The sequence below is a fragment of the Carlito syrichta genome, unplaced genomic scaffold (assembly GCF_000164805.1).
Source record: "Carlito syrichta isolate Samal-C Ts95f unplaced genomic scaffold, Tarsius_syrichta-2.0.1 Scaffold304598, whole genome shotgun sequence".
NCBI classification, from domain to species: domain Eukaryota; kingdom Metazoa; phylum Chordata; class Mammalia; order Primates; family Tarsiidae; genus Carlito; species Carlito syrichta.
In genome coordinates this window covers 344,856-357,726 of record NW_007248694.1, presented here as the reverse complement: position 1 = coordinate 357,726, position 12,871 = coordinate 344,856, and the positions used below count along the sequence as shown (strand labels likewise).

Sequence of the window (12,871 nt, the reverse complement as noted above, 5' to 3'; positions counted from 1 at the left end):
GGCCGGGAGCGGCCACTGCACTCCAGTCTGGGCGACAGAGTGAGACTCCAACTCAAAAAAAAAAAATTAGCTGAGTGTGGTAGCACGCCCCTGTAGTTCTACAGACACGTGCTACCACACTTGGCTTGTGTTTTTGGTTTATTGTAGAGACAAGATCTCGCCAAGTTGCCCAGGCTGGTCTCAAACTCCTGGGCTCAGGCAGTCCTCTCCCAAAGTGCTGGGATTACAGGTGTGAGCCCAAAGTGCTGGGATTACAGGTGTGAGGCACTGTGTCCAGTGTGGTTGATTTTAAAGTTCTGCTTTCATTTTTCATTCTATGGCAATACTTTTTATTCCATCTATTTTTAGGAATCCTAGAGTACCACAGAAAGACTGCAAGTAACCAGCCAGCTTAATGTTTCTTGTAAATTATGTGCCATGTGAGTTTGTACATTTACCTCCCAGAAGTGTGCAGAGAGAAGCCCACCTTCCCTTAGCCTTTCCCTTCTGACTCAAAGTAAGCTATTGCGTGAATTGTGGTACTGCATGACTTGCCATGCCTTTATTTTATGAATGGGAATGGCACGATAGGAAGGTCAGCCGAGATCTGGATTAGGTTTTTTGAGACAGGGTCTTGTTTTGTCATTCAGGCTAGAGTACAGTGGCACAATTATAGTTCACTATAACCTTGAACTCCTTCCTGAGCTTAAAGATCGTCCTGCTTCAGCCTCCTGAGTAGCTAGGACTACAGACATGCACCCCATGCCTGGCTAATTTAAAGTTTTTTTAAGACCAGGCATGTTGGCTCACGCCTGTAATCTCAACACTCTGGGAGACCAAGACGAGAGGATTGCTTGAGCCCAGGAGTTCAAGACAAGCCTAGGCAACATAGTAAGACTTTATCTCTACAAAAAAAAAAGCAAAAACTAGCCAAGCGTAGTACACACCTCTAGTTCGACTCAGAGGCTGAGGTAGACAAATCGCCTGAGCCTTGGAGATAGAGGTGATGTGAGCATGCCACTACACTCCAAGCGGGCAACAGAGTGAGACCCTGTCTTAAAGAGAAAGAAATTTAAATATTTATTATATTTTTATCACTTCGATTTCCAAAAAGGGCATCTTAATGTCAGAATAAGAGAGGGAATTATTATGACTCTAGGATAAATCATAGATTTAAGGTGGATGCATTTTACTTTATGTAAAACTCAGGGCACTGTCTTCATTCTTCTTAATTTGACGCAGAATGGTAAGAACTTTGTTGTGGAGCAGTTTGGGGAAACTATCTTATTAGATGACTGGTAAGGTGTCGTCAAACCCTAAGATTTCGGAACTATGAAATAGGTTGCCTGAAAAACAAAACAAGCTAAAAGTTAAGAACTTCCAGCCGGGCTCAGTGGCTCAGCCTATAATCCTGCGCCTTTGGGAGGCTGAGGTGAGTGGATTGCCTGAGCCTGAGGGTTCGAGACCCACCTGGGCAGCGAGACCTCATCTCTCCAATAAATCAAAAAATCAGCCGGGCATGGTAGCGCATGCCTGTATTTCCAGCTACTCGGAAGGCTGAGGTGGAAGGATCGCTGGAGCCCAGCAGGTCGAGGCTGCGGTGGCCGGGAGTGGCCACTGCACTCCAGTCTGGGCGACAGAGTGAGACTCCAACTCAAAAAACAAACAAACAAACAAACAAGAGTTTATTGAAAAATATCAATAAAATAAAACTTCTAGGCCGGGCTCGGTGGCTCAGCCTGTAATCCCAGAACTTTGGGAGGCCGAGGTGAGTGGATTGCCTGAGCCCGTGGGTTCGAGACCCGCCTGGGCAACTTGATGAGACCTCATCTCTACAACAAATCAAAAAATTAGCCGGGTGTGGTAGCGTGTGCCTGTAGTTCCAGCTACTTGGAAGGCTGAGGCGGAAAGATCGCCAGAGCCCAGCAGGTCGAGACTGCGGCCACTGCACTCCAGTCTGGGCGACAGAGTGAGACTCCAACTCAATAAATAAAACGTCTAAAAAAAAAAAAAAAGAAAAGCAAAAGTTAAGGACTTCCCCAAAGGCCATTTTTCTAAGGCTAGAATCAAAAAAGCTAACCAACCACTCTTGGGCCTCACCTCTTATCTCCTTTTTCCACATTCTCTCCCCTCTCCACATTGCAAACCACAGAAGAAGCGGGTAGAGGGTGCTGGCTCCCTGGGCCTGGAAGAATCAGGGAGCAGGCGCATGCAGAACTTTGCTTTCAGCGGAGGACTCTACGGAGGCCTGCCTCCCACACACAGTGAAGCGGGCTCCCAGCCGCATGGCATCCACGGGACAGCACTCATTGGTGGCTTGCCCATGCCATACCCAAACCTCGCCCCTGATGTGGACTTGACTCCCGTTGTGCCGTCAGCAGTGAACATGAACCCTGCACCAAACCCTGCCGTCTATAATCCTGAAGCTGTAAATGAACCCAAGAAGAAGAAATATGCAAAAGAGGCTTGGCCGGGCAAGAAGCCCACACCTTCCTTACTTATTTGATATTTTTGGTCATGTAGAAGGGTGGGATTGGGTGGGAATGGGGTGGAAGGGTGATGGGGGAGTTAATGAACTAGGGAGAAAAACTTTCCATGTGTGCAGTATCGTCTTCAGAATGTCTCCTGGGGTCCTAACCATGAAATATTAAAACTAGGGGTGGGGTTAAAATATCCCATAAAGACCTGTCTTCAGAACACTTTCAGTGTAGAGAAAGGTTTGATATATCTTTTAAAATAGACTACCCTGGCTCTTTCCCAGACCTTCCACTACTTCCTTGCTTTTTCCCTCTTTCTAGGTTCATTTTTATATAAAGTCACATATCCCAGACTCTCAGGTTAAATCCAGAGTTGTGGAGGTTACAGTAACATCACCAATTGTAGGAGTCCAAAAGCCTAATTTATTTTTACTATCCCAGGTAGCAAAAGTGTTGGCATGGATCCCAGGTTGATCAAAAAGAAGGCCTAGAATTCTGCAGTTAAGCTAAGGTTTAAAACTCAAAAATGTTTTCTTGAGTCAGTGGTTTTGAGGTCCAGTAGTTAGGCTTTTCTTTTTTGTCCTTTCTGTTAGAATGAGAACGTTTTGATTCTCCTTCATCTGTGACCAGTGCCATAGACACAGGTTTATAGTTTTTAACTTACAATATTTTTTTAACTTTACCTGTTTTTCTTGTCAAACCTGAGCACTCCACTTGCTAAAGTTTCTTATTTAATTCCAGAGTATGGTCCTCTAAGGCATTACTTTTTTAAGTGTATTTTGAAGGCATTTTTTAAAGGATATGACCAGTTAGGGCAATTCAGATGAAAAAGGAGAAGGTTTTTGCTTTGCAAGTAACTTTTGATGTCTCGAAGTGGAATTTTTAGATGTTGGGTTGGAGACTCTTTCCCCCCTTGATTGAGAGCTCTTATTCAGAGCTCCAAGACTAGACCTGGCTAACAGACATAGGAGACGAAGGTAGGAAACATTGATACGAGCTTTGTACAGAGATTTGTACATTTGTGTAATAGGCCTTTTCACGCTTTATGTGTAGCTTTTTACCTGTAACCTTTATTACATTGTAAATTAAACGTAACTTTTGTCATTTGGGTGCATTCTGTGAATCCATCTCGCAGTCACTGATTCTCACTGCCTTCAGGGCATGTTTGTTGGAGGCACAGCTGTTGGGGTTGGGAAGCCATGTTCTGTCCCCGCTTTATTACAAGATGCCCCTTGACGAATGTGGAAATTCTGCGTAGAGATTCTAGTCCCCAGGCTGAAACCTCACAAAGCAATGTGGGTTAAGAGTGCTTGTTGTCCTTCATCAGGAGACCTCATAAGGGGAGACTGGGGGCTTTGGGGTGTTTGTTCTAAGGCCATTTTTCTAAGCCTGGTCACACACCCACCCTGTGGTTACAGCTGTATACATTTGAGGTATAGCTTAGTGGCTTCAGAGCAAGAGGACGCTGAAGTTGAGTATGTTTAGGAGGAATTTCAACAAGAGTTTGGAATGGCGACATGTGTCTGCACACTGGAATCTCATTTGCAGTAAGTACACTATGCTTGTGGTGAGACGTGTGACTTTGTGAAGATGCCAGCTCCGTTCCAGAGCCCTCGTATCACAAGTGTGCAGCCTTCTAAAGACCAGAGATCCATAAAATCATAGATGCACAAAAAGTTGGCCTCTCCACAGGCTCTGTAAAAACGAGTGTTCTCAGAGGATACCTTCCTCTCATAAACGTGACAGTTAGTGGTGAGCACTCACTCACTGAGCACCTACCGCATAACCATTTCCAGTGACATTTAAGTCTCAAAGCCCTTAGAGGGAGTCTACTTTTATCCCCATTTTATAAATGAGAAAACAGGCTCAGAAGCAAGCTTCCCTATGAGTGCACTGTACTGAAAGCAGGATTGAAACTCTAGTCGATTCATGGCCTCTTCCATAAGGTGAGGCGTATGCCTGGCCCATAGTTAGCACACCATTATGCTCAGTAGGCTGTAGCTGTATCTCCCCTCATCGGTGTTCATTCTGTAGTTTAAAAATGTTCAAACTGGACAACTTATTGAAAGTGTGTTAAAGGGTTCCATCTAGTTTAGCTGGAATGAGACTTTCCTGGGGAGCGGGATTATGCTGTGCATTCTTGGTTTTTGATTATGAGTTGCAGAGTGAAACTTGCATCGGCATTTCAAAGAAGGCTCAACAGAACATCCAAACCTGCAAGGCTATTTCTTTTCCTTTAAGGGCCCGGTTGACTTAAGCAGAAGTAGGACTGGTAAGGAGGCATGTGTTTGTGGAAGCCTGGCCTAACTGGTACTGTATTTCTGATTTATTCTAATCTTGTTTTAGTGTCCCTCAGAGAGATGAGCAGCCCAAGAAGGGACTCACCTGGACGACAACCACAGATAGATAGGCCCCTCTGTTCACCACAGGGATTGGCAAGTGGTCCCCATTGCACATGTGAGCACAGTGCTGCTGAGGGACACAGCCTGTCCCCATCCCGGGTCACAGGCCCACTCTGGATGAGAAGTGACTGTTGGTTTCCCCAGAGTCCTTTGCACATGAATGGGCCTTCTGCTAAAAAGGGAAGGTATGGTCCATGTCCCCATTCCTCAGGGAAGGAGAAGGTGGTGAACCCTGTGGAGAAGGACATCTGTTGACAGAGAGCAGCCCATTTCCAGGGAATCCTGGCCCAGGAGTAAGCTGTTCAATGACCTCTTACCTGAATATGTCCACTATTCTGTGCAAATCATAGAATTTCAGAGTAAAAATAGACTCAGGAGATCCTGTCCAGGCCCCTCATTTTGCTAGTGAGCAAATCATGGCTGTGAGGGCTGGCTTCATTCAGCTACTATGGATTCAACATCTGTGATCTGGGCGTACAAAAGTGCACTACTCCAGCCTACATCAGGCTCGCCTTCTAGAGGGAAGCAGCCACACACACTTCCGGTGCTGTCCAGCAAGTTGAGAGCTTTAATGGAGGGATGGATAGGGAGAAGACAGCCGGGCCCAGAATAAAGTTTGGGTCTGACATTTGCACTCAGCATTGAAGGATAAGTAGGAATTTGCTAGAGGAGTGTGGACTAAGGTTTACCAGGCAGAGGGACCACCATCAGAGAGGCATGGAAGGAGAACATGGGGTGGGGATGGCTGGCAAGGGGGTGTTGGGAGGAGATTCCACCCTGTGAGCCCTGCTGGGGAATTTGAAAGTACCAGGAAGGCACTGAAGGATATTTTTTTTCTTAAAAAAAATAAATAAATAAAATCGGCCGAGCATGGTGTCTCAAGTCTATAATTCCAGTACTTTGGGAGGCCAAGGCGAGAGGATTGCCTGAGTCCAGGGGTTTGAGACCAGCCTGGGCAAATTGGTGAGACCTCGTCTCTACAATAAAAAAATTAGCCAGATGTGGTGGCACATGCCTGTAATTCCAGCCACTTGGAAGGCTGAGGCGGAAGGATTGCCTGAGTCCAGCAGGTCGAGGCTGCTGTGGACATGAGTGTGCCACTGTATTCCTGTCTGGGTGACAGAGTGAGACTCTGACCAAAAAAAAATACAATAAGATATGTTCATGTAGATATTTTGGAAAATGTGAAAAATGCATCACATACATACCCCCTCTTCACCCAGAGCCTGGGAAGATCTCAGGCAGGGGCGGTGACTAGTCAGATTCAGATGTAGAAAATTCCTCCAGTAGCAGATGAATAAGGTCCCTGACCTCTAGGGAGTCTCTTGAAGCTGAGGAGACAAGCAAGCAGGTGTTCTGGTATGTGTGCTCCTCCCCACCCACCCCCACACACATTTTAGCAAGTCTAGAGCCAAGTCTAAGTGTTTCCAGTATACAGAAGAGAAAGCTCCCCATTAGTTCTGCCAGTGAAAGGGAGGGGGCTAAGAGGAGAAGGTAGTGGAAAGCTTCAAAGAAGGTTGACATTTTGTATCTCCTAGTGGTGGGTGGAAGGTCGCTCCAAGCAGGGGCAACTGCAGGAGCAAGAATGGGGCAGAGTAGATTAAAACCCCTGGCAGGTGACAGAGTGATGGAAAGGCCCTCGAATGCCTGTGAAGTCTGGGTGTTTCTCTATGGTGACCTGTCGTGTGGAAGGAATTGGATTCTGATGCCGCCACCTCTGACAGGGGCAGGGGTGCAGTTCCAAAGTCCACCAGCAGGCGGGGCCCGGTGTCCACCCTTGGAGCCAGTGTGGTCACCAGTTTGGACCCCAGAGCTGTGGGGCAGGAGATGGGGAGAAAGGGAAGGAAAGGAATCTGGCTCCTTGTCAGTCACCCTGCCGGGCACTTTGTGTGGGTTGTCCCCCGCAATTCTCCCTACGGCCCTGAGAGGAGGTTGGTGGTGCCACATTTTGCAGATGGGGAACTTGAGGCTCAGAGACTGTACAAGGACCAAGGTCACCCAGCTGGCAAGCCATACAGCTGGCATTCCAACCTGGTCCGGATGTTTTGGGCTATGACCAGCACACGGGAGTTCCTGGCTCAGGTGCCACCCCTGCCTGTTTCTAGGTCTGGATTTTGGTATCTTTCTGATTTTGAACAGTAATTAGAGGTTATCCAGGTGCAAGAATGGGGAGGAGCATTCCTCTCTGGGAAAGAGCTGGGCAGGGGGTTGTTCACAGTTGAGGAAATGCAGGGTCTTCCATGTGGCTGAAGAGAATGTTCTGGAAGAGGAAGGCATGCAATGAGGCTGAATGTTGTCAGGGGCCAGGACATGAGGGACCAGATCACCAGGAGCTCAGATTTTATCCTAAGGACCATGGGGAACCTTGGAGGTGTTGAAGCAGGAGGTGACATGAGAGCAGCGTTTTAGGAAGAGCAGATGGGTGGGAGGGGACAGTGACATTGAGGGGAGGTTGGAGGTGGGAAAACCAGTCGTGGGACTTGCAGAATGCCACAATGCAGACTGGCCCACAGTGTGGACACAGCTGAAGAGTCTAGGGAGAAGGAAGAAGACCCAGGTGCTTCCTGGGTTGTTCACTGCAGAGGGGAACACAGAAGGGCAGGTCAAGGGAAGGTGCCGAGTTCGAGGCACTTTGTGCTGTCGAACATCGGGGCAGGTCGATACCCACCTGGAACGCAAGGCCAGCTGGAGACACAGGCTTGGAAGCTGGACATGGGGACACAGGAGCCCTGGGGGCGGACACCCTATGGACGTCTACCTGGAAGCCAATAAGATGGGTCTCAGGCGGGAGAGTTTCAGGAAAGGGCGGCTGGGACCCACTTCACACCTCTCCTCTGCTCTCTGGTCTGCCTCTAGGTCTTGGCTCACCCCTGTAACCTCCAGTGGCTGGAATCTCCCTTGGACAGAGATCTCTTGTCTCTGCTAATAGCTCACGGTCGCAGCCTTCTTTGGAAAGTAGAGGAGGCCCTGCACAGATGGCTGCAGCAGTAACCACTCTGGAGTTCAATCCCTGGAGAAGGCGGCGACCTGGCCCTGTGACTTGGGCCCTCGTTATTCTGGGAAAGCTCAGGATTAAGGCTGAGGCGTGTCCCCATCAGCATGTTCCTGGCAGGGCAGCAGGCAAGCCCACCCTAGCCTCCCATGCTCCCTTCTCACCACAATGACCCTAGCCCCGCCGGACCCCGACCAGAGCTGGAGGCACCTTGCCCAGATGAGAGGGATGATCCCCTTAACACAGTCCCCACAGGCTTCGTCCTCACTCTCCATTCTGCCTCCTAACTGCCTCTCCCTTCGGCCCAGCTGGGCCTCCCTTCTCTCTCCTCTGTACAGCCTCACCAGCCATCTCACTGCCCCTCCTGCCCTCTAAGCCATCTTCCACACCTCGCCAGAGCCATGCTAAGATGCTGCTCACACCACATTACCCCTCATTCGGATCAACAAGGGGCTGACCCCCCAAGCCTGTGAGACAAAGGCCACACCCCTTCCCACAGCATCAGGCCCTGCATGCCTGGCCACTCCCCGCCTCTCACTCAGCTCTCGGTTTCAGTGTGCCCTCCTCTCTGCCTGTCTCCTGCTCCCCCTCTGGCCTCCCACAATTTCCTCTGTGCAGCCTTCCCAGACTGCAGAAAGAAGATCTGTTGAGCAATCCTCACACACTGGGTCCTCCCCCCATGGGCGCTGGGGGGACAGGGCCTGCGTCTGTCGCGTTCACTACTGTTTCATGGAGTTGAAATGCATGAGGAAGCTCCTTCTCCTTCTTTCCAGGATCCTTGGATCCTGCCCCATTACGTGGGCAGGTATTATTACTCTCTGCTATGGTTTGACTGTGAAAGGAGGGACCCCGAGAAATTTAGAATAAACTTAGTTTACATTTTGCCTCAGCATCACCATCTGTGCTTTGACGGACATGTTTTGAATCTAGCACAGGTTAGACATAGATAAGATAAATTTCCAATAGGTGCGGGGGGCCAGCCCCTGCGAGTTTTGGGGAGATTTAGGAGGTCCCTTGGAAGGTGTGGCAGCATCGGTGATTATTCTGGAGAAATAAAGAGAAAGAAAGAGAAAAGGGGCAGAAAGAAAGAGACTGGACTCTGTCTATCGCAGAAGCCGATTCTGTAGTAGGGATAGATATTAAAAGAAAGAAAGATGGAGGGATAGATATAAAGAGGAAGAAAGAGAAAGAAAGTGGACAACTGTTTAGTGAAATGAGTAGAAGCCATTTATGGAAAGTTATAGCAGGTATTTATCCCCAAATTCTACACAGTCTCACAAGTCTTTCACGTGAATACAAAGCCAGGTGCAAGAGGGGCGTCCCCCACCCACCAGATGTTTTCTCAGATATGAGGAAGGACAAACCCCAAGATTGTCTTATTATTCCCTTCGCTAGTTAACATTCCTCAAAAGCAGTGCAGCAATCCCTACTAACATCATGATGTTCTGATAATCAATAACTTCTACAGCTCATGCGCACACAACACCCATGATGACTAACTTAAATTTTATTACCTTTCTATTCTATGCTAATACTACTTACACAATGCTACGGAAGCTTAAGCCAACTCTTAAAGAATGTGGCCCAGTCCAAAGATCACGCTGGGCTCTAAGGTTCACAGTGGGCCACTTTTTGGAACAATAGACTATAATCTCTTAACAAAATGGCTATTTTAAAGTCCTATATATCTATCCTAATTTCTATGAAAGTTTTTAATTCCTAATCCTAATATATAAAGCTGATCAGCAGCAGCAAGGCTTCTAAAAAATAAAACCCAAATATAAACTGTAAATATACAAGGCCAAAACCACAATAGTAGAAAATGGAGACAATGAAATTTCTAAAGTTAACTGTATTCTTATTAAACCTCAAAATATCATGATTTATCATGCTTGAACTAACATGATTCCCTGACATAGCATGACCTATTCTACAATACTTTCTATGAATAAAACAAATTCAATTTCTATAATAGGTAGAAAAAACCCTACACCAACTGTAGCTAGAGCCGGCCTAAAAGAATGCAGCCCAGTCCAAAGTACGCGCTGGGCCCTTAGGAATGTGGCCCAGCTCAAACTTTGTGCTGGGCCATTTCTGATAACTCTAGATAATCATCTATACCATTGAAAAGCTGAAAACAGCTCTCCATAAGTATATACTCATTCTACAAATATACTTTTAAATCTTATAAAGAAGCTTGTACCATATAAAAGGCTCCCAAATGTGACCTGAATTTGAATTATATCTAATACCTAAGCCAAAACCACAGTATATGGGAAACAGGAACAATGAGTTTCTAGAGTGAGCCATGCCTGTCACAGTCACAGAGCCTTCAGCTTAGATCAGCAGAGTTCCTTTAGGTTACTTGCGCTACATGGTAAAGGAGGAGGAAAATGGGGTCAACGGCTCCCGAACACATCCTAGTGGTCTCGGGGTCCATGGCCCTCCCTGATCCCTAACGCTCAGTGGGCCTCCGTGGCCGGCTCCCAACAAATAGGCAGGTTTTAGGAAGCGGTCAGACATTCTGCAGGCCAAGCGGCAGACTACCCCACCACCTCGGCAAGTCTCCATCAGATGCAAGACAAGGACAGAGCCATAGAAATGATAACAGACCACCTTTTGGTCAAGGAGTTTGTGAACTACAAACATCTGACAAAGTCTCTTGCAGAAAACCCCCCTCCCCTTGTCTCCTCCCTTCTAGCCCACCACTTGAGGGCATGCGATGCTAATGTCTGGCGACCTCAAGATCTAAGACTCTTGTGACTAACCCACCCATCTGCCTGCTGTCCCTCACCTGACATCAGTACCTGCGCTTACCTCCCCCTTCATAATGATGTGGAGCAGACCACCACCTGATCACCTTAATGACCTTCCTCCAAACAAGGGAAATGGTTAAAAAGACTCAACCATGAGTGACCATTTTGCCATTGCCTTGCTAATGTATAGTGTAGCCATGTGCTCTTTGAGCTATGGCCAGGCCATGTTTTCTTTTTTTTTTTTTTGAGTTGGAGTCTCACTCTGTCACACAGACTGGAGTGCAGTGGCCGCTCCCGGCCACCCGGCCTCTACCTGCTGGGCTCCGGTGATCCTTCTGCCCCAGCCTTCCAAGTAGCTGGAACTACAGGTGTACACTACCACGCCCAGTAATTTTTTGATTTATTGTATAGATGAGGTCTCACCAAGTTGCCCAGGCGGGTCTTGAACCCGCGGGCTCAAGCAATCCACTCAGGGCCATGTTTTCTTAAGCTTTGGCCCCCTCCCCGACCTTGGGGAGGTGAATTTCCTCTTTCTTTTTCTCTCTCTCATTTATTTTTAAATAAACTATATTTTCTAATCTGACTTCTGTGCAATTCTTTGCATCTTTCATGTGGCATCAGATCACACCCAAAACACCCACACCTAACATTCTGGAGGTCCCACTGGGAGAGTGTGATCCTAATTGAGTGTGTCCCCCAAATTTTATGCATTGGAAACTTAATCCCCAAATTTAACACATTGATGGCCAGGAGGTGGGGCCTTTGGGAGGTAATTAGAAAAGGTCATTGGGACCCTATGATGGGAGTGGTGGATTTTTTTTTTGAGTTGGATCTCACTCTGTCACCTAGACTGGAGTACAGTGGCCGCTCCCTGCCACCGCAGCCTCGACCTGCTGGGCTCTGGCGGTCCTTCCGCCTCAGCCTTCCAAGTAGCTGGAACTACAGGCGCGCACTACCATGCCCAGCTAATTTTTTTGATTTATTGTAGAGATGAGGTCTCACCAAGTTGCCCAGGCAGGTCTTGAACCCATGGGCTCAGGCAATTCACTCACCTCGGCCTCCCAGAGCGTGGGATTACAGGCCGAGTGACTGAGCCCGGCCGGGGGTGGTGGCTTTATAAGAAGAGTAGAGACATGAGCTGGCATGCTCTTGCCATCACCCTGTGACGTCCTCTGCCATGTGATGACACAGCAAGAAGGCCCTCACAAGATCCCGCCCCTGACCTCGAACTTCCCAGGCTCCAGAACTGTAAGAAATAAAGTTATTTTCTTTATAAATTACCCAGTCGGTGGCATTCTGCTATAGCAACAGAAAACACACTAAGACACTGTCTCTCCTAGCTAGGAGGAGCAGCCTGAGTCCAGAGGCTGTGTCTCCTCACCCATGCAACCCACATGGTCTCAACCTTGAACCCAGTGACGCAGTGGTGCCACGAGACACCACCAAACTGAAGTCATGTTTCAACAAAACCCCTTAAGCCCTCAGAGGAAGAACAGCAAGGAGATAGAGAAAGGAGCTTCTATGGTAAGACCTCTAGAGGCCCTGAGAAAGAGAACTTACCCGAAAGGGGCCTTCCTAGTCGGAGCAGCATTGGAGAGAGGAAGGCTGGGAGAGGTGCAACCCCCTTCAAATCTCTTCCAGGTTGGAGGACTTTGGGCAGGCTTAACTGCTCTAGGTGGCAGTTTTCCCATCTAGAAAATGGAAAAAACAAGAAAACCCACATCTCAGGGTTGTTGTGAGCTTAATTTGCCTGAGAGGCACAATTCCCTTCCCAGGGCCCCAGGCCCTCCCATTGCCTCCCCCTGTGTGAAGATTCAAGTCTGTGTGATGCCTGGGCTGGAATGGGTGGGACAGACCCAGTGGAGTGAACAGAGGATGGTAGGGCAGAGGTGCAGCCTGTGGGTGGTGGGGTAAGGCCCTGGGGCTGTGGAAGACTAAGGAATCCTAATGAGTGGGAAGTGGAGGGGCACTTTGACCTTCTATTTCAATCTCTTTGCTTTTTTTTTTTCTTTAAGAGAAAGAGTTGCCGGACTCGGGGGCTCAGCCTGTAATCCCGTGCCTTGGGAGGCTGATGTGGGTGGATTTCTTGAGCCGTGGGTTCGAGACCTGCCTGGGCAACCTGGCGAGACCTCATCTCTACAATAAATCAAAAAATTAGCCGGGCGTGGTAGCGCACGCCTGTAATTCCTGCTACTCGGAAGGCTGAGGCGGAAGGATCGCCGGAGCCCAGCAGGTCGAGTCTGCAGTGGCCAGGAGCGTCCACTG

The 12,871-nt window shown here is 48.2% G+C and overlaps 1 protein-coding gene across 3 annotated transcripts in view; it reads left to right on the top strand.

Annotated features, from left to right (window-relative positions):
• The window catches only part of PPP1R8 (protein phosphatase 1 regulatory subunit 8), a 29,472-nt gene extending 25,908 nt beyond the window's left edge, over positions 1–3,564 (top strand). For 2 of the 3 annotated variants that reach the window (XM_008060328.2, XM_008060326.1), the window contains one exon: positions 2,132–3,562. In XM_008060328.2, the coding sequence (XP_008058519.1) occupies positions 2,132–2,485 (354 nt within the window). In that variant the 3' untranslated portion in view covers positions 2,486–3,562. Of the gene's footprint in view, positions 1–2,131 lie in introns of all 3 variants that reach the window. The other variant, XM_008060327.2, reaches the window with a different exon arrangement.
• Positions 3,565–12,871: the final 9,307 nt, after the last annotated feature.